Source organism: Tachypleus tridentatus, chromosome 8 (genome assembly GCF_004210375.1).
Source record: "Tachypleus tridentatus isolate NWPU-2018 chromosome 8, ASM421037v1, whole genome shotgun sequence".
Lineage (NCBI taxonomy): Eukaryota > Metazoa > Arthropoda > Merostomata > Xiphosura > Limulidae > Tachypleus > Tachypleus tridentatus.
In genome coordinates, this window is record NC_134832.1 from 94,885,394 (window position 1) to 94,911,259 (window position 25,866).

At 29.1% G+C, this 25,866-nt stretch overlaps 1 protein-coding gene across 7 annotated transcripts in view; it reads left to right on the forward strand.

Annotated features, from left to right (window-relative positions):
* Nucleotides 1-25,866, forward strand: part of LOC143222977 (REST corepressor 1-like) — a 50,216-nt gene that overhangs the window by 15,899 nt on the left and 8,451 nt on the right. For 5 of the 7 annotated variants that reach the window (XM_076450276.1, XM_076450274.1, XM_076450278.1 and 2 more), the window contains 7 exons: nt 4,176-4,337; nt 6,033-6,154; nt 6,524-6,587; nt 8,711-8,814; nt 10,328-10,538; nt 11,570-11,647; nt 14,207-14,264. In XM_076450276.1, the coding sequence (XP_076306391.1) occupies nt 4,176-4,337; nt 6,033-6,154; nt 6,524-6,587; nt 8,711-8,814; nt 10,328-10,538; nt 11,570-11,647; nt 14,207-14,264 (799 nt within the window). The remainder of the gene's footprint in view (nt 1-4,175; nt 4,338-6,032; nt 6,155-6,523; nt 6,588-8,710; nt 8,815-10,327; nt 10,539-11,569; nt 11,648-14,206; nt 14,265-25,866) is intronic. The other 2 variants (XM_076450277.1, XM_076450275.1) reach the window with 1 other exon arrangement.

Here is a 25,866-nt window from a genome sequence, read left to right on the forward strand (position 1 = left end):
AATTTTATAAAGCAATATATTTTTAAAGATCCTTAGTTCCCTTAGTGTAAGAATTGTGATGTTTGCCCTCCAGCTTCCCCTCTTCATTAATTTATTTTCTACCCCTCAAAGAAATATGAAATTTAATTTAAGTTATTCATTATAATGTTATATCTTAGGCAAAGCATACTTTTTATAGTATTCAATCTTAACTGGTTACAAAGCATAAAATAGAAAACCAGACTCCACTTGCCAAGTCCACCTGTCACATCCCTTCTTTCCCAAAAGTACCAATAGTTCTCTCTAGTATTTAATTCTGTATTAGTTGTAACCAATAGAAGTCAAATGTTTTAATATATCAAATTGTATATTATCTTACAATGTTTTTACTTCCCATTCAAATTTTATTCCCATGGAAAACACATTAATGAATTTGTAACAGGTCTTGTTGAGTAGTTAAAAAGCAAAAAAATATTTGTGATAGTGGTGGGACGTCGGTTGCTTTGTGCATGTTATTATTTTGTGTTTTTTTATAGTTTATTTAATTAAATACAAAAATTTAGTGCAGTAGTAACATTAGTATTAAAAAGTAGAGTTTCATCAACAGTCAAAAGCAAATAAAAAAAGCCCAGGTAAGTAATGCATTCTTGTTTGTTACTCAAGTATATTTTTTACTGTAATTAAAAAGGCAACTAAAATGTAGCAATTATAAACCTTTTTAGGCTAGCATGGCTAAAAAAAGGAAAATAGTGACAATATTACAAAGTATTCATCAGGTACACTTGCAAGTAGCTGTTCTCACAATAATTCTGTAGGGTGACATGAGCTACATGTTTAGTAGTGATCTACAACTTGTGTGGAAGTATTATCAGCTAGACATGTTTCAAAGGGCAGTAAAACAGTAAAATTTAATTAGAAATGAATCAATACTGTTTGAGTTTTAAGCTATTTAGAATAAACAATTCTAGTTTCATGGTACAATTTGAAGTCATTCTAAAAAGAAAAAGGAAATTTAAATTTATTTATTATTCAGAGGTAGTAATGAGAAATATCAAATTATCTCTTAGAATATAGAGGTAGAATATATAAAGTTTTACTCAGAAAAAAATGGAAATTTATTTTGGAGGTTTTAGAGATTACATAAATGAAACATGACAATTTTCAGATGAAAAGTATTTCTAAACTTTACACAAAAATTGCTTTGCGCCTAAAGCAGACGACACTTATATTCCATCTGTTCATGGAGAAATATTTAGTGAGATTACTGTATAGAAAATTCTGATTTTTTGTTTATGAAAGGTTTTAATGTATTGCCCAATTTCATGAAGTTAAGTACTTTCAGAGTCAGAGTATATATACCATACTAGTTATATTTTGTTTACAAGGTTGTATTAAATACACAAACCTGTTGTGATAAGATTAAAGCTATACCTTTTCTCAGAGAAGAAAGTAAGTAATTTAAGCCAGTTTCACAAAACTGACTTTCATATTTAGAGTCTTGTTTTTGTCTTTTATTTTTTGCAATACCTGTATTTAGTTTGGTGCTTACGCCAACTTTTGAGAGAACATAAATTATGAACTTCTGCCTTGTTAGCATTGAAATTCTTTCTGATAAAACATACGTTTTGAATTATTATACTGTAATTTGCTGCTTGTAACTGTAAATTTAATGTTTGCATATAGGGTAAAATTATTTCTCTGGTTTGTTACTTTCACATGTATGACAATCATGTGCAAATATAAACCTACATATATAACAGCAGCTTACACAGCTATATAAATAGTGATGAAATTGAAACATTACTAAGCTGGCTGATTAGATTTCTTTATAATCCTTTAACATTCTCATAAGGGTTCAGACAACTCACTTGAATTTGATACCTCAAATTGACCTATGTAGTTTCTGTGCAGTAACTTCTAATACATTTTGTGTATCTTAACAATATTTTCCAAGCTTTTAGTAAGCATTATGAGTTTTTCAAAATGTTTAATTATCTATTTTGTGTATAATTAATTATATAGAGTCAGAGTGTTGATTGCTGTAAATGTAAAGTAGTTGTGATATTAAGAGTTAAAATATTTTTCTTTGTCTGAAAATTTTCAAATTTCATAATCCCAGAAATTTAAATAAATATCAAATAAAACACATTTGTGATTTTCTAAACTAAAATTCTGCACAAGGTCAATCAACTTTACTGGTCTCATAACCACCATAAAAGGGTTAGAAAATAATTCTAATTTGCCATTTTTCTTATCTGGAATGAGTGCAAATTGTAAAAGAAACTATAGTTTATCATTCTAAACATCTTAAACTTTGTAATAGTACACATTTTATTATACTGAAATTTTATTGTGTTATTGCTCTTTGAACCATGTCTAACTAATCATACTGTCACACAAGAAAATTACTCAGTGAACATGTTCACATTGCCCTATTGAACTATGTATTGCTCATGCAAATTTATTATTTTTCTCTATTTTACCTAATCTAACCTAATAAGTTTGTAATTGTAACATTTCAGTTACTTCTACAATGATAAACAAAGAATGTGCAATAAAACAAGAAGTATAGTACTTGTCTGGGTTTTTGTCTCTTTTGCTGCTGCTACTGTTTCCTTACTCCTACCACAAAATAACTTTTTATTCAATTACATACTGCAACTAAGAGCTAATATGTAAAAAGTAAACAGTGTTCTATATTCTATAATTACCATAATTTTTCTTTCTTTCTGACTGTGTGGTAAATTTCATTAGAAATTTGACTAAGTTCCTTGCATTTCCCTTGAGAATAAAGTGTAAACTGGAAGCCAAATAGATAATTTTCAATATGGGAAACAATGTAATATAATATGTCATTTGATGAATTAAAACTTTGCTTTCTATTAGTTATAACTGATATAGTGTTAAATATCTGAGAGAACTACCAGAAATTTGTGAAAGAGGGGACGTGACCAGTGAGTATGACAATTAGGGTCTGATTTTGTAGTTTTTGACTTTGTAACCAAATAAGGTTGAAGGCTATAAAAAGTTATACTTTGCATGTATAATAATTGATTATAATATCTAAATTAACCTTAAATTCTGTACTTCTCGGAGAGGTAGTAAATACACTATATAGAAGAGGAAAGACTAACAGAGTTAGTGTTACAAATTTCATAAAAGGGGAGATTGAGACTTTTTACACTTCCTTATAAATTTCACAGTTATAGTATAAAAATTTCATTCATTAGCTATACCAAATGTATTTTTGAACATTGATAATAAAGTTGCTTCATTAAATTTTTAATGCAACTGTGAAAGGCTATGACTAATACACTCTGATCTACCTGGCAAACTTGATTGAATGAGATGCACATTGTAGTGCAGTGATAAGCTGTTTTCCAGATGTTATGCTGTTGAAAGTGTAGGGAAGAGTGGGACTTTCAGCAGTTTTAATATATGGATATATCTGTACACCTTCATAATTTTCTTTTAGTGAACAGTCACTTTATTATTTTTTGATATTTCCAAATTTTTAATAATGGTTTCTTATCAAAAATAGCCTCAAATTTTTGCTATTTCTAAGTACTTTGGTAAGAATAACCCTTCTCCCCCTTTGATTATTCAGTGTATAAACCTTTTTCTAAGTTATGATGTTTATGCAAATAGCCAACTTTGAAGTTCTGGTAGTGGAAAATTCACTTAAAGGATGGAGGTCTAGATCACAGCTAAGCTCACTATTATGAAGCAGATTTTAGCTGTACTGTTTGGTAGATAATGTATTTATTCTATTTAATTTTCTCTGTGATTTTATGTGTGTGTGTATTTTATTGCTATGAACATTTACAATAATTACCAATAAAATAGTTTGATATTATGAAATACTGCTTTATAATAATTTTGTATTTATTTCAATGTGTGATTTAATTATGGAATACAGGGAATCAAATACTTCAACATTTGAGGATTTCTCCACGCTGCTTCAATATTGTTATTGCTTACAGAAATTCTTATGCACAGCATCCAGTTTTGTAACTTTTTATTTAATTACATTACTCATTATGCCCATAAGCAATTGTTTATAAAGGATACTCATGCTTGTACCAAACAAACATACTGTAAGTTGAACTAAGTGGAATTACACTCTAGACTTTTGAGCTGTTACATGTTAAACATTTGATTTTTTTCATTTTATTGAGACATAATTTTTGTCCTAGGCTCTTGGAATGCTTTTCTGGCATAAATATGACTTGGAGAAAGCTTTAGCTGACCTTCCCAATTTTACACCATTCCCTGATGAATGGACAGTTGAAGATAAAGTTCTTTTTGAACAAGCATTCCAGTTTCATGGGAAAAGCTTCCACAAAATTCGTCAGATGGTAAGAAAAGTAAAGAAACAATTATCAGTGTGTTTATTTTGGTGAAAAATTGGAATTTCTTGGAACTTTACTCCTGTTAGCAGAAAAATGAACACAACTAAAAATATGTAGAAAGTCTGACTTCATAAAGGTTTTATGTGTAGTATGTTTTAAAGTATCTGATAGAAAACAAGCTCATGATTAAGTTTGTCAGTTGAATTGGATGAATATATTTGCACAGTAACATTTTCTTCTGTAGATAGAAATTGTTTTTTTACATTAACATATTCAAGAAAAATGATTAACAACTTCAAAGACTCTTGAAAATGGTGTAAATCAAAATGTTGGTAAAATAATAAAGATACAAAAAAATATTTTGTTTAAGTATGGTTTCTATCCTTCTGTCAGCACTGAAAACTTTAACAACTAGAGGGGTACTCAATAGAGTGCATACCTTAGTCATTTAGTGTTGGAGTCATATTCATCTCTTAAAATACACAACGTGTTTATTGTTATCAATGGATACAGACCATTTTTGGCAGGACATCAAGTTGTATCAAAATCCATTCATTTTTGAGTGAGTTATAGAGCAAAAATAATATGCAGAATCAGTCAGTTTTTGGTTTTCATGATGTTAACTTTCCACAAACTAATTGCTTCTAATTTGAGTCATAGTTCAAATGTGTACTGACTTTTGTCCAAATCCATTCAGCCATTTTTGAGAAATTTTGCTGATGAATGCATGGAGATGAAAACATTAATTCTGTCACTTTCAGTGATGGAGGTAACTAGTAAGGAAATAATTGTGTATACAGATTATTTAATGGGAAACTTATTTTTAAAGGGATAATGTTTTGCTGAAGTAAATTTCAGGAAAACTGTATTAAAAATTGATTCTTGAAAGATAATCTTAACTATTTTCAGTCTTGTCTCAGGCTAAGCTACTAAGCACCACTTTTCAATAGCTACAACTCATAAAATAGTTTTTTTATAGTTACAAGGTATTTACTTTCACAAAAGTTATCTATATTTAAAAAAAAAAGTTAATGGGGTATGGAGAAAAAACTCATCTGAGTACACCTTGTCATTATAGCTAGCATAATTATTTTAGCCAAAACAGCTGCTTAAAATTGGTCAGTGGATAAAAGTGACTTGATATATGCATCTTTTGTATTAAACACAGTGCAGGATGATAGACTTATAATTGTAGTTATCAGCACAAGATACAGGATTGTATTTTTGTTTTATATTTTTCCTTAACAATCCATTTAAGCACTGATTTTCATTCTTTTGATATAGCTTCTTTTTATGCAGCTAGATAACTTTGTAATTTGTGGCAAGTAATAATAAAAGCAGCTGCATTAATAATGATCAAATTATAAAGCATTAAAGTAATCTTTCGTATTCTCTATTTAAATAAGATGCTTCTTCTGTTTTTGTAGCAGTTGAAAAGTAAGTTAACTTTATGCACTCCCATCATCAGATTTATTTTGACTTTATATAGTGTCTTTTCATTTTTCATTCATTTAAAATAATATTTGAAAAGTTTCTTCAGAACACTGCTAATGAAGGGGACTTATTACATGTTATTTGTTCATTTTAAGATGCTACTGTTCATTACAGTGTATTTTTTAATCATTTTTAACTTGTTTTTTCTGATTTTGCTTTTAAGAAATGTAATTATCATAACATATTTATATGTTGTTTCTTTGTTAGTTGCCAGACAAATCCATATCAAGCTTAGTGAAATACTATTATTCATGGAAGAAGACAAGGACCAGAACTAGTTTGATGGATCGACAGGCACGAAAAATGTCAGTTCATCAAAATGAAAATAGGTGGTTAAGATATTTTAATTTTTTGTGTGACTTAGCAGTCATTTAAGAAGTTCAATAAATATATTTTACCATGTTTTTATACAATTAGTGATGTTTTATTCATTTTTTCTATACCCAATGATGTTAAAATGTTTTATTTTATTTAACTGTGTAACCTACAAGTGATTATTCCTGTACTTGCATTCACAGTTATTATTTATATTGAGCTCAGTTTTGTAATTTGAAATGTATTGTATTATATTTGGAAGCACATTTAGTTCAGCTTAGGAAGTTGAATGTTACTTTTCTTTTACATATGATCACAAGTATTGAAATTTTAATTAGTTCAGTTTTGTAATGTGGAAGAATTTTCTGTTTTGTATAAAATAGTGATGCAGGATCAGAACCAGCTTCTGAAAATGACAGTGATATAGAAACAGAAAATGGGGAAGGGGTAAATATTTGCTTTACTATGATTATTATTAGTATATTATAACTATAATAGAATGCCTGCTTTGAACCATTGGAAAAGTATTGAGTAAGGTGAAATAAAACTCCTCATGGTAATTGTTATGTTTCATAGCATTTCTTATAAAACTAAATATACTTTATCGTGACCTTCGTCATTTTTTGTTTCTAGTGAATAACTCTCATTTTTAAACTCTTCAGAAACAGAATTTACTTGGAAGTTGTTGACTGTGTTTTCATAAAACAGTATCAACTATAAGGGTATATCACATATTTATTTGTAACCATTAATATCTTACAGAAGAAATCTGTACAAAATATATATATTTATACATCTTGCATAAAAATATGTTTGATACAAGATTTTTTTTTATGGGGCTAATTATTCCATGCCATTACAGGATGCAAATTTCAACACTACAAAAATGTTTCACTGATCCCTGCTGACAAATGAACAAGCTAGAAGAATACTTATCAGTCATTTTCCATATACTTGTACCAAGGGCATGTCATGAGGGCTCTGCTTAAACAAACATACTTGTCAGATTTGTGATCTGAAATAACTGGCATGGTACACTGGTATATGCTAGAAGAAATCAATATCAATCCACAAATAAACCTTGACAAAAACAGTGTTTAATAGTATATATTACATTTTGTTTTCGTGCAACAGCCCAATAAAGCATAGTTTGTATAAAAGCTTTACTTGATGCTTGTTGGACTCTCCAACATATTACATCTGACTTGAAATGCTCCTCAAATACTGTCAAGTACATTTTAGACCACCTTAATATCAAGACATCAATTTGAAAATAGGAAGGGAAGAGGCAGAACACTGAATCTCAATGATACTGATGTTAAGTATTTTTGTCTTCAGAACAGAAGGAAGACTACAAATGATCTCAAGCATGACATAAATAACCATATACCAAATCATAGAAAAGTGTCCAGACTACAGTATCAGGAAGGTTCAACAAGAATGAAATATTTGGCTGTGGGGAGTTAAAAAAAAACCTTTACTTTGATCTCCATATATTGTCAAGAGTCTGAAATTTGCTAAAAAGTACGAAACTGAACTGTTGATGGTTGGAAAAGGGTGTTTTGAACAGATGAGTCCATGTTTGAAATGTATGGTTGAAAGTGTAATTTGTATATCTGGTGGAAGCTAGGTGAAAGATACTCAATACATAGCACCTACCATGAAACATGGGAGAGGGATATTATGATGGTTTGGGGGTGATTTTCTGCTGAGGTGACAGGAGATATTTGCAAGTACCATCAGGTAGCGATCTGTCATGGTATACCCAGTATTTTGCTTATTATTGGTAAATTATTCTACTACCAAGAAAGTAATGAACCCAAACACTCATCCAACCTGTGCAGAACTTACTTAGTTAAGAAAGAAGCTACCATTCAAATGGTGCAATGGCCCAAACAGACTTCCATTCTCAACCCAGTTGAGCAGATCTGGGATTTTATTGATCAAAAACTTGACAAATCAAAAGTTACTTTCAAAGGCAATTTATGGGAGTGTATTAGAGAAATTTGGAGTAAAATCCCAAAGGACACTTTTATAAATATGTTGCAATAATGCCTGAAAAACTGTCTGCAGTTATTAAAACAAAAGGTGGACATAAAATATATTAATTGTTTACTGAACTCAAACACTTCCACTCCATCTTTGTTGTACTAAATATGAAATTTAATAAAATGTTGATGTTTCACCTGCCATTGTTCTTTGAAATAGCCTCAAATCTAATTTTTGTTTTTGTCCTAATGCTTTGGTCAGGTACTGTATGGATCTAAGGATTTTTTTAGTGATAACATAATGCTTTTTGTTAAAATACTACTCTTATACTTGTATCTTACCAGCCTTTCATGAAATATTTTTTTGGTAGACATGTAATGATTTTGTGTAGTTATGTTCTCTTGAAATTTGGTTTAGATTTTCTTGCACAATTTGTATTATAGTTTCATTGTTGCTTCTTTTGTTTAAAAAAAATGTATAATATAGTATTAGTGTTTGTGTGGAGCTGTTCTTTATGTAAGTGGCATTAAAAATATTGGTACATATAGACAGTAACTAAGCATGTATATTTTGTATTGTAGAAAGAAGAATCTCCTAAATCTTGCTCAAACTGTGGAGCTTGTTACTCCCAACTCTTTACAACTTCTAAAGGAATCTTGTGCAATGGTTGTTATCAGTATTGGCGGTAATGATAGTTTTTATTTTAATACTTTTTTTTATTTATAACCTAGTTAATTACTTGTCTTTCAGTTACTTGTTTATATCTGTACATTCATTTGTATCAGTCAAAATTCATTAGAAGATTGGTATACAAAATGATAATGTAAAGCCATGTGTATAAGTTAAGTTACTTGAAATTAATGTGCATTTCATACAGATCTTTCCAAATGTGTTTAAGTGGTATACACATTCAACTTAAAATCATTTTTTATAAGTTGCAGCTTTTAAAAATTTGTTTGTAGAAAAATAACATTTCAATCACTGGTACTTTCTTGAGTGATTGAAATGTTATACTCATTCTAAAAACAAATTGTACTTACTGTAAAGTTCTAGCTTCTTACATAATTAATCAGCAAATATACTGAAAGCTGTTAATATACTCAACCTCTCCATCACAGATTATTTGTGCCGCTTGGAGTTATTGTTGACGAAAATAGTTATTTTATTGACTAAAAATCTTAAAAGTATAGTATAATTCTGTGTAAGCTCTTTATTGCAAGTTTAGTAATGAAACATTCTAAAATCCTGTAGGTATTGTTTGTACTAAATATTTATAAAATTTGTTTGTGCACTAAGTAGGATGTTAATGTTAGGAAATAAGACACAAGAGATAATCTAAATGAGAATCTTTAAGAATATAAACTTCATAAAATTGTGTAAGGCAAGTTGAAGGAGTTAAGATTAATATACCTGTTTTATGGGTGAAGAAGGAAGTTTAAGGTTTTGTTTCTCAAATGACTTTTTTTCCCCAATTATTTCTTTCAAGAACAGTGTATTGAGAGGCTTTTATGATGTTGCAGCAAGTTGATTGTTTAGTAACTATTAAAAATAATACTTAAACATAATTGAATAGAAGATATTATTGTTTATCTACATCATTTTAAAGTAAATAGATGAACAGTGATATGTGATTTCTGAAAAATTGATTACGAAAAATTCTTTAGTGGAAAACAAGGGATTTGAAGCAAAGTTTGTAAAACTTTGAAACAAGTGGGAAATCTGGAACTTTTTGTATAGTTTTTTTATGATTTTTTCTTTCATGGTAATATTTTTTGCCATATCTCTTTTAACACAACAGCAATATTCTTATATGAGAAGACCTAAGGTAACGATATTTAGGGTCACTGAGTACATTAAGCTAAGAGTTATGTGGTGACAGCAATTTGTTTAATCTGTGTTTATTAGTAAATTTATTATTACTTAGATGATTCTCACTAATACAAGAAATTTTTAGTTATTTAAAACAAATTGTAATTGTTAAAGATATTTAACTTGATAAGATATGTAGTGGAAAAAAACATGCTTAGGTTATGAGAACAAGTTGTGTTTCTACTGGGCAACACTATTACTAGTCATCAGTGTAATATGCTGTCTTTGTGGCTACATAACTGTAAAACATAAGTACACCCTCTATTGAATAAAATCTGTGTATTTAATTAACATTTCTAGTTATATTTAATCATTGGTGTTATATGTAGTCGAACTGGGATGATGCGCAGTGCTGGTGGACCAATGAAAAAGCATGAGTCTACGTCAGCTCGTCATAACCCCATGAGAAGTAAGAGAAAACCTCCTCGAGGAATGTACCTCAGTCATGAAGATCTTGTCACTATAGCAACAGGACCTCCCAATCAAGCTGAAAATATTCTGAGATCATTAGACCTAGAAATTGTTTCACTTAAGAGACAGGTAAGTGGAAGTGTTTGTTAAACTGAACTAAACTGATGATGTGTTTAAAGCATAAGGACTTGAATGGCTCTATATGTGGAGAAATGTTGTTTTCGACAGAATCTAGTATTTGACTTTATTTTTATGTATATAGATATATGTATATAAAGGTGATTGGTCTGATTGAATTATGTAATATATTTTGCATATCACATTTTTTTAAACACTGACTGGTACATTTCTTGATTGTTTGTTTATTTTATATCTCAATGCATCTCTTATATTAGAACAGTATTAAACATCTATGATATGTAAGTCTGTATTTTTGTTATGAAAGATAATTTAAAGCACAGAGACTTTGGACAATAAAGACCACAGATATTTCAGCATGAGAACAGCAGTTTATTTTATATTATTGTTGAATACATGAACAACAGACATGTTTAGGAAAGAAAGAATACTCTTTGAAAACCAAATATTAAAACTTACAAAGAAAATACACTTTTGTGGAAAGGAGTTTTTTATTTTTTATACAATCATTATAAATTGAAAATTATAGAAAGTGGTTTCAGTATACATTTAGGTTTAAAATTGCAAATTTATGAAAGTTTAAAAATGAATCTTAAACGGTCAGTAGAAACTTCAATCTTGTTTTTCGTTTTAATCTATAAATTACACCTTCATAATGTTTGAAAGAAATTTAAAGGTCATAAGTTTTAAGTTTTTAATTAGGACTAAATGTTTTCATAAAATAATATAAATCACAATTTTTGTTTGTATTTAAATTACGTTTGTATGAGGTTTGAAAGAAATTCAAAATGTCAAATTAGTTTTGGATGTGTATAGCTATGAAAAAAGTCTAGTATTTGAAAAAGTAAAGGAATTGTAACAATTACACTAGTATGTAAAAATATAATTGTGCTACTGCTAGTAATTTATAGTTTTATAATTGCATTAATATTGGTAATCTAAAGTGAATGTCAATAGTATAAGCTTTAATATTTTTTATAATTGTTTTTATATCAGTGAGTTAAAGTACACATTTGTTGCAGGTCCAGAATAACAAGCAGATTGTTAGTCAGTTAAAGCATAAAACCTCTGCTGGTATAAATGAGTTCAAGCCTAATGAGGTATCTGAAATTAGTCATTTTTTAGTGAGATACTGTTTATGATATAAATTATCTAGGTTTTGATGTATCTTTTTTATACGTCATTTAATGATTCTCTTATTTTGCTAACCTGGCACTTACTGGTTTCACATTATGTTGCTTTCATTTCAAATTTAAATTCAAAGTTGTACAGCTGAATTTTGCAATGAAAACCAATTTTTAAGAATCATATTTCATACTAAACAGTTTGGGTATGTTTATAATACTTGTGAAGAGAAGCACATTATTCTAATACAATAGTAAATTAACATACAATGATATTTATTGTATAAAACATGCATGTTTCTGCAGCAATTGTCATCTTCAAATATGAAACAAAACCAAGCATAATAAGGTTTAATTTGCAAAACAAGGACATGTGGGAGAACAAGGTTTATTGAATAGAGAAATGCAGTCTGACAGCATTTAAATTTTACAAGTTGAGTGTATTAATGTAGTTTTCAGGGTTGGTCAAGCATATAAAAGAATGTTAAGAGAATAACCTCTGCCAAAGTTTGTACATATTACCAGGACCACTATTGTAAATTGAGGCTAAATCAACTGTTTTTATAATTTCAGTAGTTTCTAAGTTTTATTTTGGGGTTGATGTGTAATAGGGAAATTTTATACCAAAATATTCTGTTATCAGATTCAAATTGAAGACATGTTAATGTTGATTTTTCAAAATGTCCTCTTCACATTTCACCTTGGTGTTTTTTTGCATCTGATTTTCCAAAGAATTGAGGTTGCCAAATATATTTCTTACCACATTCATATGTGATACCATATGTGCCTGGTTTCTGTAATACCTGTTTCAAGTTATGGAACAAGATGCTTATCTAATTTAAAGGTATATTTTTGTATCGAAGTTTAACCTTCTCACCATGAGCTTGGCCAAATCATCTGATTCTGTGACCCAAAAGTTAACCATTATAGTTTCCATACTCTTAACTTCTAATACATTTTGTGCATTTTCACAAAATTTTGGAAGGTTTCAGTAACAGTTAGAGTTTTTGAAGATGAAAAGTCAGATTTATAATGAAGTATTCTCACTGAAAATTTCTCCATAAATATATGGAGTCTTAAATGTTAACTACCTTGAGTGCAAAGTGATTTTCATGTTAAGATTTAAAATACTGTTCTTCATTTGATGACTGTCAAATTTCTTTTGTATAATTTATAAAACCTTGTAAATATTTTTTTCTCCTGTAAAACTATATTCTCTGTTATTTTCTCTACCTTAACACTGTACAAGTTTGGTCAATTTGACTGACCATTAAAAAAAAAGAAAAAGTAAATTACCTTTTTTTTCCTAGAATGATTTCAGATTGTATTGTGAAACAGCATTAGTTTATCCTAAACAGTTTAAAACGTGTAACAGTTTACATCTGTTTGTACTTAAATGTTATTGCTTTATTACTCTTTGAATTGTGTCTTCTTAATGTTTTTTTCATCACACAAGTTGGTGATCATGTGGATGATATTACTCTGTCAAATTATGTAATATACTGGCTACTTGCAAGTTGCTTACCATCATAAGTTTTATTGTTATTATTACTTCTTTTAATTACTTTTACTGCAAAAGGTAAAGAATACACATGAAAAACAAGAAATTAGTTCTTACCAGTCTTCTTTTTTTGTTGTTGTTATCAACAGTCAGTGAAAGTTAACCCTACATTTTCTTATAGTGATGGTATTACTACACTGAATAATGTTTTATTTAGTTGAATAATGCACCAAAAACATAGAATAGTATCTGCAAAAAGCAGATAATGTCTTGTAACTTTCAAAATTCTTCTGGTTTTTAGTATGTGGCAAGAGCTGTTAAAAATTCAGCTAAGTTCTATGTATTTCCTGTTGAAATAAAGTTTGATCTGGAAGTAAGATATACAAGTCTCTGTACAGAAAACAATGGAATACAATATTTTATTGATGGATTAAAACTTTGGCTTTCTATTAATTATAACTAATATGGTAGTAAATGTCAGAGATAACTATTGTCAATTTTTGGATAAAGGATGTGACAGGAAGTGGCAAGAGGGTTTAGTACACTAATAAAACTATGCTTTGCATGAACATTGAAAATAGCATAATGACTATTAAGTTGAATTTCATATTTCTTCAACAGGAAGTAAATAAATTAGAGAAGAGGGGAAACCTAAAAAGCAAATGTGACAATTGTTATGCTAGGGAAAATTGAGTATTTGTTTTTTAATATTTTCTTATAAAATTAGAACTTAAAACTTGGATTATGACTATGTTTTAGTGCCAAGTTTATTTGTATACTATGGTAATAAATTCATTAAATTTTGAATACAACTTAGTAAAACCTCATGATGTGCTTGTTTGGAATGAGTCAATAAAAAGTTTAATGTGATATTAGTTGGTTTACTACTGAGACTTGAATAAATATATTATACTGAAAAACTTTCACATAAAAAAACAAGCATAAATATTTGTTTTAATTTGTTAGCATAAGTTGATATTACATGATTATGTAGTATATAAAGGATCATTCATCAGAACCTTTTCACATTTTAGGTTGGTAATCGAATGAATGCTCGATGGACTCACGAAGAACTTTTGTTAGCTGTGCAAGGTATGGTATTATGAGAAGTTTAACTTTTCTCAAATATGTTATGTAACTTAAGTTTTAGAAATCATCAGTATTATAATAATTCTTGTCAAAACAGCTATAATTGCAATAAGATCCCTCAAAAATATAATGGAAAAACTAAAATATTCAGTATGTTTGTATTATTTCAGACATTGCATTTTTTTCAAGCAGTGGTTCTTAAATGATATAATATAATGTATAACTGTCCCTCCCTCTTGTATTTTTTTATTTAGTCCTCTTCTGGTCCTGTTGATGGTTAGTTCTTAATATGTAAATTATATTTAACCTTATTGTGAGAGGTGATGTGTCAATGACAGGCCATGTCATCACGTTTGTTAACTTGCATTCAAAATTTTATTGAACTATTATTTTATGAATTTATATCAATAAATTTGGTACCAAATTGTAGATTGTAATTCAAACTTTATATATGAGTTAATTTCTTAATTTAAAAGTAAATATTAAATGAACAACCTAAATATAGATTTTATTGGGTCACATGGTATGTTAAAGCAGTGTTTAAAATTAGATGCTTTTGATGTCAAATCTGTAGTTTCAGATGAAATAGGAACTCAAATTACCAATATTAACAAGCAATATAAAATAAGAACCTTGTATCTTTTCTTTTTGCTGAGATGTGGTTTATGTGCTGAATAAATATGATACCAACCAACTGCTTAGTATGTCCCCCTAGTGGTTTTCTCAGCCTTTTAAGTGTGTCAGACATTGTTTCATTCTTTTTACCAAAGTTTCAAGGAAGCAGGTTGTCTGCTTGAAATTTCTGGGTTTTTTTTTTACACATAAATATATCTTAGTTACTAAGCTTGATAAATTATAGTGGAATTCTGTAGTATTGTATGTAGTAATTTATGATTTTTTGTTATACAGCTATGTACATAAATCTTTAAAAAAAAACAACCTCGTTTTATATCTTCCATGTGCAAAATTTCTTAAGGCTCGGCAACCTATGTCCATTGGAAGCCAAGTACAAATTCATAACTGAAAGAGATAACTGTTTGATTTACTTCTTTATTTATTGTTCTGTATTTTAAATGAAATAAGTTTAATAACTTATTTCTAAATAGTAATAATCTACATATATAATGTGTAATAATTGAAATGTGACTTTATATTACAAATACTAGTCTGCTAAAACATGGAAAGCTAAATGTCAGTTTTATATTATTGTATGTGTAACATAAGTTCAAATGAACTGTGTCAATGCAAGGTATGTAATGTTAGCCAGACATAACTGAAAAGTCAATAAAATAAAATAATAAATATATAACCTAATGAGACTTACACTGTTTAGAATGAACATTTGTATTTTTGTGTTATAATATGTAGTCATTCTAAAATGACAAAAAGCATAATTTATATTTGTAATTTTTTTTATGGTTGTTATGAGGTTGGTCAAATTGACAGGCTCTGTGTAGTTAGAGTATAAAAAGTAACGGGCCCGGCATGGCCAAACGTGTTAAAACGTGCGACATGTAATCTGTGGGTCGCGGGTTTGCATCCCCGTCGCACCAAACATGCTCACTCTTTCAGCCGTGGGGGTGTTATAATGTGATGGTCAATCCTGCTATTCATTGGTAAAAGAGTAGCCCAAGAGTTGGCGGTGGGTGGTGATGACTAGCTGCCTTCTCTCTAGTCTTACACTGCTAAATTAGGGATGGCTAGCACCAATAGCCCTCGAGTAGCTTTGTGCAAAATTAAAAAAAAAAAACAAAAAAACAAACAATAAAAAGTAACAGACAAGATATAAAGTCTTGCTGAAAACAAGCATTTGAAATGTATTTAGGAGGTTTTTAGAGATCACAAAAATATTTGAGATTTTGGAAAGAAGAATATTATATTAATCATAACCTGAAAATTGCTTCATACTTAGACTAGTAATGAAACAGACTCTTATTTTCATGAACTCACCTTTATTAAAAATACTTCATTAAAAATCTGATTTTTTGTGTATAAAAATTTTGCAGTATTTTCTAAAATTATACCAAACTTTGTGAAGATATGTACACTGCATCAGAAGTTATAGTATAAATATGTAATGTGTGCAAATGTGTATACAAACTTCTATACTGAGTCTGTTATGATAGGGTTAAAGATAATGTTCGATACTAAATATTGATTGAATATAGTTACTTTGTTAACTCATGGTCATATATTAGGTGTGTAGAAATATGTTATGTTATTATTACTGTTTACACTTTTTTTTTAAATGCTGACTCATTTCAAATCAAGTCGACTTACAACAGAAATACTGGAAGCCTTGTCTTGATTTTAAACTCAAACTATCAAGAGAAACTGTGAATCAAATTTTTTTATTTCCTTTGTACATTGCAGAGCATGTGTCACTTAATCATAATATTTCACCCTCCACATCAACTCTTGTGCAAGTGTTTTACATAATCTCTGCCTTCCTGCCATAATCTAAATTTTCAAGATGATAGTTGTATTGTTTTTTGAGGTAATTATTTCAGACACTATCAGAATTTTAATAACTTAGTTACAGACTTACTTATGTAATTTATCTGTAGCATGGAAGGTAAACTTATAGCTCTTTGTCAACCCTAATTGTTCAGTGTATTTGTGCAGTTTGTACTGGTATTCCTGGTAGAAATTACATTCATGTGGACAGCTAATTTGTGTAACACTTGACATCTTACTTTGTCTTTCGTCAGGATCTTTCCTTTGCTCATTTCCAATTTCATTCGGAGTCTGTAGAACTAGATTTGTCTGATACAGTGTTAGTCCTAATTGTGGTGACACTTCCACTTGTCTCATTACTTTTATCTCAAGTGTATTTTCAATACTGAAGGTAATTCCATTGCACCTGAAGTTGCTTGTGTCATGTAAGATGTTTATACATCCCTCTCTTCCTTTTCATGTTCTTGATCCTTTGTTTGGCTGTTAGAGGAGAGGGGGGTTACTTATAATTTTTTACTGCTGCCCATCATCAGTTTCTGTCATGCTTGTGAGGTATCTTGACAATTTACAGCAGAGCAGAGAAATTTAGACCCATATAAGCAAAATGTTTGTTGATTTTGTATGTGGATGTGTTTATCAACAGTTGAGCCACATAAAATTAGACTGACACTGATTTCACAAAAATGTAAATGTTTATTTACATCTAAGGCAAACAATACATACAGAACATAATACCATTCAATACACTACCAGAGAACAGGCCAGTGGTGAGATGTGTGTACACTTTAAGTGGAAAGTGCAGGACCAGCAAGAGCTAACAAAAAAGGCTCCTAACAGAATCATGTAAAGTAAACCATGAAACAGAACCATTAAACAAAATAAAAACAACCCCAAGTCTATGTAAATAAAATTAGACACTCAAGTAGTGAAATTAAAGTTCCTGACCTTAGGTTAAATCAACAATCAAAGTACATTTACTGAATAATAAACAAAGAAAATGCTATTCTGACAGTATAAAAGCCAACTCTACTATGAATATTAACCCTTTCCAGCCTCTCCATTACAGGTATTGGTTGTAGAAAATGTGTAACATTAAATTTTGAAAAATCATTTCTGATGCATTTCAGTTATCCTCCAAAGATGAAATAACTAATATGGTGAGGGTTTGAATTTTTTTAATGTATATTTTATCACCATTTGTTTTAGGTGGAGTAATTTTTTTAAAAATTGAAACTTCTGCCCTGATAGTCAAATTTTAGCTACCTGTTGGAACTTGTATTCTGATAGTGGACATAAGTAAATTTGTTGCCCACATAGAAAAAATAACAAAGTTGTCAATGCAATAATGGAACTTTTTTCATATAATAATTTTAAAATAAATTTTTAAAATTGAACTTTGATATAAAAAGCTGTAAAACTCAATTCTCTATCTCAAGATGTCTGGTATGAGTATTAAAACTTTTATTAAAATAAAGTAGAGAACAACCTTTCTACCTAAGAAGGTTTAAACATTGTTCTCTATTTTAATACAAGTTTCAATACCCATACCAGCCGTCTTGAAATACATTTTTACTTCAAGTGGGTTTCTCATCATCACGAAAACTCAATGCTGCTGTTATCTTCTTTTTTGTTGTTGTTAAATTTCTTATTTCTAAGTGTATTTATCATGTATATACATATATATATATATATATATATATATATATATCAAATCTTCAATTTTTTTTTCACAATCTATTTACTGTAGAGCTTCCTTCCTGTTGTAAGTACACAAGAAAGAAAAATCATGTTGTAGTAGCAAGTTTCAAGGCTGAGTTTGACTTTTTATTATTTTATAATAACTTTCTGTTATTTTTAAAGCCATGGAAATGTAATAAGTATTGTTTCCTTGCACATTTATATCCTGTTTTTCAATATATGTTATATATATTTTTATATGTACATCATACATATATTTTATAAATTAATTAGAGAGAAATAAATGTAACCCATTTAAATTAGTTTTAGTGTTTTAAACATTTTTACCATCATTTTCTGTAATAAAGTGACCTAATTTTTTCATCTTTAAGCTGACTCTTTGAGCATGCATAACAGCATAGTAAATAACTGTTATATAGTGGTTTTTCATTATATCCCAATTCATAATTTTACTGAAAAAATCAAATACACTTTAAAAAGGTAAAATAAATATTATGTCATTATTTGAACTATACACGTTTATTTTTGGTGGCACTTATTAATTATTATTATATATTAAAATATAAAGGCATAATACTGTACATTGGCAGCAGAAGGATTTCAGATGCATATAACAAAGTAAACTTGATTTACTGATGAGACCTCTGTGGTGCTCACCTTAAATTAAGTGAAGTTAATTGTGCCTAAGCTAAAGTACAACTAGCACTTTCAGGAAGATTTTAAAAATTATCCTCAAACAAGACAATATATGATATACACCCAAAGTTATACACACAGTTCTACTGAAAGAGTTTTAGGAGTTCTTGCTATATGTTAAATTAACAAGTTAGCAGTTAATCTACATTAAAATATTTAGAAAATATGTAAAATCTGGAGAAGCCCCTTTCAGGTCCTAACACTTTTAAGTCTGGTGATAAACTTTCAGGTGCTTGGCATAAAAAAATGATGACTGGTGCTCATATCAGTTGGCCAACAGGCAGTGAAAGTCATGAATGAGTCCATCTGCAGCTACTGCTGAGTTTCCTGACAGTGATAACTGGGCAGGTTAATTAAAGAGCATATTATTACTTTACCCAACTAGCTTATGGTGAAAGTTAAAATCAGAAAATTGCTAAAGTAATGCTTCTAACCCTGGAAGCTATAGAGATAAAAAATAAATTTTATGAACTTTACATTGAAAGGACTGAAAAATATGTAGTACAGACTGACTTGAAGTATGCTATGATATGCCCTTTTTTTAGGGTTCCTTTTCCACACCAATATTAATTATGTTTGTTTTCCTGATTATTTTTTATCAGAATTATTTACCTACTTTCACATCTTTATTACTTAAGGATCTCACTGTTATTGCTTCTATTACCATGTAGTTCTTAGATTCATTTGATACTTTAACCAATCAGGCTGTTCTGCAAAGTTTTATCTTTTAATCTGCCGACTGTCACCGAAGTTTCATTTCAACTTGTCTTCTGTATAGAGGAAGCTTTCCTGCATGAGTTATTTAAGATTTTAACATTTAATTTTACTTCTGGTAAATATATTATTGTCCAAGAGATTTGTGTGTAACATTACTCAGTGCTCACTACATTTACTCATGCTTTCATTTTAACTAATGTTGATGTAAACATGATGAGTTTTTCTGTTTACTCACTGACTATTCTCAATTACTCATCTGTTTGAACTATTGATGATCATCTCAAAATTATTTTGATGTATGGGCTCTTCTCTTTGTGTTCCTTGGATTTGTCAAATTGTTTAATTTAGTTTTCTATTTATCTTTCAGTTTTCAATTTTATTTTAGATTTGAGTATTTTGAATCTTTTCTATTACAAGGATATGATATTGTATTTCATGTTTCTTCAGGGTTTTTACTCTTATCTCTTTATTCTGTCAAAAGGGTATTGGAAACTGGCCTTAGGTTTTTTCCCATCTGATTTGCTATCTAGGTATTCCTACTTTCTAGGTGGAACTCATGAACGTTTCTTCATTGAGGTTGGTTTGGACATGAGTTGAAAATTTCAGAGATGTTTATTTGTCTTTCCTAATTCATCCATCTTTTTATTTACATCTTCATTTTCATCTTGTGGAGTGGTTTATCAATTTATGGCACTCTCACTTTCAATCTTTGGCACTATGTCTTTGTACATGTAATGCAACTCTTAAATGGTCCTCTAAACACACTTGTCATTACTTGTCTTTGTTATATTGATGGTTAGAGAATTCTCATCCACTGGTTCCCTCACATTGAATTGACCTTTCAGTTCACTTCTCCAAGATGAATTGGTCAGGAGTCCAGGTCTAAAGTTGCACATTCTCAGCCTCTCATATATCAGATCACTTATTAACATTCTTTCAGGAAATCTTCAGATGTTTTCTTTTTCTTTGTGATACATCAGAGTTTACATGTGTACTTATCCATCTGCCAAATACATTCACTTTGATTGAGAAACGTATTGTTGATGGAATCTTGCAGCTTTGTATAGTCTATCTTTAGACCTGTTGTCTGTTATAATTTCTTCTACCACACTGAACTACCTTCAAGTATAATTCATTCATGAGTTTTCTGTTTTAGGTTCTCCTTTTCTTTTTTTTCCTCTGCATCTTGCTTTCTTTTATTATAAATAAATAGTACAAAACATCAGAGAGAAGTATTTTAACTAAACATGAAAAAGAGGATACAACTGTAAGTAAAAAAATAAAGATAGGAAATTACACACATGAAAAACAGAAAATTAAAAAAAATATTCTAGGAATATTTTAAAGGTATGTACATATTTCCATTTCCTTAGTCTAATTTTTTCATTGCACCATACATTGATGGCAATATTTCAAGTTAATGATATAATAGAGAAAATGGAAAATAAAATATAAACATTTTATTTTAATTAAGGAGGTTCTAGAGATTAAGCAAAGGAAATATGAAGACTAAGATGATAAATAGTATTTTTATACTCAGAATGAAAATCATGTCGCATGTGAACTATTCAGTCTTAAGTGCAAGTAACTACATTAAATAACGTTTTATTTTGAATAGTAGAAAAAATCAACAAATTTAAAAGTATTTCATTAACTAGTTTCATTTTTATAAAGAACTTTCATGAGAGTTGCATACCTACTTACAGTTTAAGCAGGTTATAATGGGCTTTCCAGTTACATGAAATTTGTTATTTTGCCCTTATGACCTTTGTTTTTTAATAGGCATCTTGTAGGCCAATATAGGAAAAAAATATTCATCCTTTTTTGTTGTTTTACTTTTACTTCACTGTATCTTCAATTTCAAGTTATATTCAAGTTAAAATTCTCATTGGAATCTGCATCTTGTGAATTTTTGTATATTGTGTCCAACTTCCATTGTTAACCATTTGCAACATGCCTGGCATAGTGAATGATTTTAACTTCAAAGTATTAAATATAAATAAATTAGTTATTGTCACTTTTTCATTTATCAGGAATCTGTATTCAATTGAGACTTTTGTATGTTCTTTGACCTCCTTGTCTGCCATAAGAAATCAAAATATTTCTATATAACCAAAGATGCTTATTTTTAAAAAGTCTTGATGTCTGAGAGTAAGAAATTATTAGATTATAAAAAAATATATTGTCAAACAATATGATCTTGTCTTCCATATGACTTTCTGTGTGGATATAACCAGTCAGGAATCATTTCAAATGTACATTTGGGTTGGTCCTAGTCAAAATTCCATTTTTTGTGCAAAAGCTTTGTGGAAAGATGTTAATCTTTGGAAGTGACATACAGTAGAAAAGACCACAAGATGTGAAAAGTAAAAAGAAAATGCTAAAATCACATAAATATAACAAAAATGTTTTGGGCAGAAGCCCTTCATCAGGCAATATAAACTGTGTAATGCAGTTTATACTGCCTGAAAAGGGGCATCTGTTTGAAATGTTGTAAGTAATAATAATGATAATTATAACAAGTTTTGTTCTAGATGTGTTTTTTAACATTTTTTCAGCCCTTGAAAGTAGACAGAAGGTGTCATCTGGTGCTTGGTGATACTTTAATAGGTACCTTTCCCACCTGCATGTCATAAGAGATAACAGAAACAAGATCTCTCAATTCCAAGCAGGATGGGGACCATCTACATTTTTTTATATATAATTTGTTATTTTAACTCAAAAACAAGCTGAAACAAAAAAAAATGTTGTATCAACTGTAAAGATTCTAGGATACAAGCTACAATGTGAGATTATAAAATGTACCCAAGGTTTTAGAGGTGACTGAAGAAATAGGACCAACATAGAGGTGGGGATACATCATTTATCAATCTTAACCTCCATTTACCAGTCTCATACAAGAAATAAAGAAAATCAACAGTTAGAGAATTAGAAATAGAAATTAGGAGAGCAAGATGTGGGTGCCTAAGCTTATAATGTCCCATGTCTATATCACTCTCCACTGCCTGCAGATAGTTGTGGGAAGGTGACTGCTCTCCCAAATAAAGAATTAATTGAAATGAAATAATAAAAAAAGAAAAGAAAGAAATAGTGTACTACCATTTGGTGGTAAGTAAGATGAAAACTTACCTCTTGATGTCAGCATTCTAGCCCCCAATATGGTAGAAAGGCACTAATTGACAGCACAGCAAATGAACTATACCAGCATAAAGTATCTCATCCAGCTGTCCAAACTAGTATAGCTCCCAATCATCACCCATTCATCAAGTCTACTGTGACTATCATGCTCTAAATAAGCCTTTATATGCAGCAAGGTGTACATCTGCATAAAGTAGTGCCAAGTTGTTAAATGACCTTATTCTTAACTAAAAATACTCGTATAAATTTTAAGTAAAATTTCTTTAATTTTTATTTCCTTACATTTATTAAATACATCCTTGTATTTGCTACAGAATAATTTAATAATTTTATTTAGTTTCTTTATTAAATCCATTAACTATTAATTTTGTATTAGTATTTCAACATTACTGATAAAATATTGTAATTTATTACACATTTTACAATATCTGAATAACTGCAAAGTTATAATGCTTATAACAGTAGGGTATGGTACATTACCATTAAGAGGTAAAATATTTCCTTTCATAAAAAAATATTTACATTTATATTCTGATCAATTTTAATTTCTAAATCTAAATAATGTATTTCTGCAATACATATTGAAGTATTTTCTGTATCTAAATCCATTGGATAAATAGTGTTAATAACATTATTTCAGGATTATTTATACTGATTAGATCAACTATATATCTAAGTTAAGGTGAAAATATCTGGATTTGTGTGATTTTCAATAAATATATTCTCATAATAGTAAAGCTATAAATTATCTATACAAGTAGAATAGTTAGCTCCCATTGGAAATTCTATTACTTGTTTAAAAACTTTTTATTGAAGAATATATAATTATAAATACAGAAACTTAATATATCTTTTATGTTTTTAGAACTAATTTTTCGTTTTTCCAGTTCTATAAAAGGATAACAAAATGTTTTATTAATTAATTTAAAACAAAGGTTAAATCTTTTAACAGAATTGTGATTACAAAGTTGTTGCTCATATGATTCATCCCTTTGCCTGAATAAAGGACATTCATGGGCAATTAACAGAAAACCTGATTTCTGGGTGTGTTTTTTAGGTCCAGTTTGTTTTTAAAAACTAGTTCACTTCACTCAATTTCCTTCAAATCTAAATTATTTGTTTGGTTCTGGATTCTACTCTTACTTTGCTTGGTTGGACATTTGATGTAGTCTAGGTTTGATTTTCCTTCCCTGTAGCTTTTATATTTATGATTTTGGGTTTCTCATATGATTTGGTTTATATGATGTGGGTATTCTGGCTTTTGCTGTTTAAGAGGAAAGTCTTGCATGTTTTGTATTTCAAATAGCTACTTACTTTTGAAATATCTTTCCTTCTTTCTCCTCACAACCAAATTTTCATTACAGCTTCTACTTTCAATAAATTATAAATTATGGTGAGAAAGCAGAGTTTATGTAAGATCCCCTGATAAATACATAATAAATAATGTGGATGGTGATAAGTGATTCATGTTGTGTAATGCATAAAACACATTCAGAAATATGAGTCAGTACTTTAGTTGGCAGCATGAATTTGAACTCAGCAAGGAAAAACTTTCATTATTTCAGGTTTAAGTGCAAGTCTGAAACTCATTTGAATTCTAAAAATGTATGATTCAAGCAACTAGAAGTCTGTTGTTATTATATGTCCAGATAAAAAAAATCAAAGGATTAAGAGTCCCCAGGGATCAGGGAGAAATGGTCATAATTTGCCCTGTGGAAAAGTTAGACAATGTTGAAATGAACAGATGTTTTTCACAGTTAACTTAATTAAAGTGAAAAATCAAGTTAAAAAATGAGTATTGTTTCCTTCTAGTAGCATAGAATAAAACTTTATATTATTACATGTTAATGTTTTCTGTCACATTTTTTAAATCCTTTTGCTCATGCAAAACTATACTATTTACATTTTCTGAGTCTATGTAGAAGAACTGTAGTAAAATCTTGTTTGAAAATTATAATATCTTCTTAACCAGATTACCATTTAGTCTAACGAATTAGGTGTTTAAACTTACTTTTCCTCAGAAGTTTGAGAAGGTGCTTGTTTATGTTCAGAATACCTGCCTATATATTAATTGTTTGTGTACTTATGTTGGTTAAGAATATACCTGTTTTTGTTAAGTGTGTCTCATGTACGTGCAAATTGAATTTCTGTTTGTATCAGTGTTGTGTAACTTCTAATGTGATATAAATAATTTCAGTAAATTGTGTTTTATTTTGCTTCCAGTAACACATCAATAAGTCTTAAGACTTAAAATAGTAAAATGGTTGTTTTTGATTATTTGTAATTTTTAATTATCAATATAAGCAAATTTGAAATTGTTTATTTCGCATTATATTTGTATCATATTTTATGTTTAGGCCACATTCTTTATAGTGGGTGTCTAAGTCATTATAATAAATTTCAACAATAGACAAACAGAACACAGTCCATTTGTTTCAAAGTAATATATTAAAACAAATCAAACATATATACAAATATCCAGAGCTTTAACTCTAAGAGTCTATACCCAAGTAGCCTCTTGCATAGCCAATAACACAAGTATAAAAAAGTGCCTTTTCCAATATACAAATTTAAATTTTAATTTACATAAACCATATTTTCTCTTTAGTGAATATCAATTTTTTTAAGCTTAAGTTGAATGTTTATATATTTTTACTCTTTTTTTTTTTCTATCTTATTACTAACTGTAGTCATTATCATAAACTTACTATATAGTCTATAGTGTTGTGCAATGAAAGAAGTTAAATAATTTTCTGTTTTCATCAAACTCTACACAGACTGGTTCAGTTAATTTAAAATTCAATTAACAAGATAAGTTATTCTTCTCTATTCTGTTATTATAATACAGTCTGTGATAATTTTCCATTAAAAATCACTACTATGTACTTTTGATGGCTAA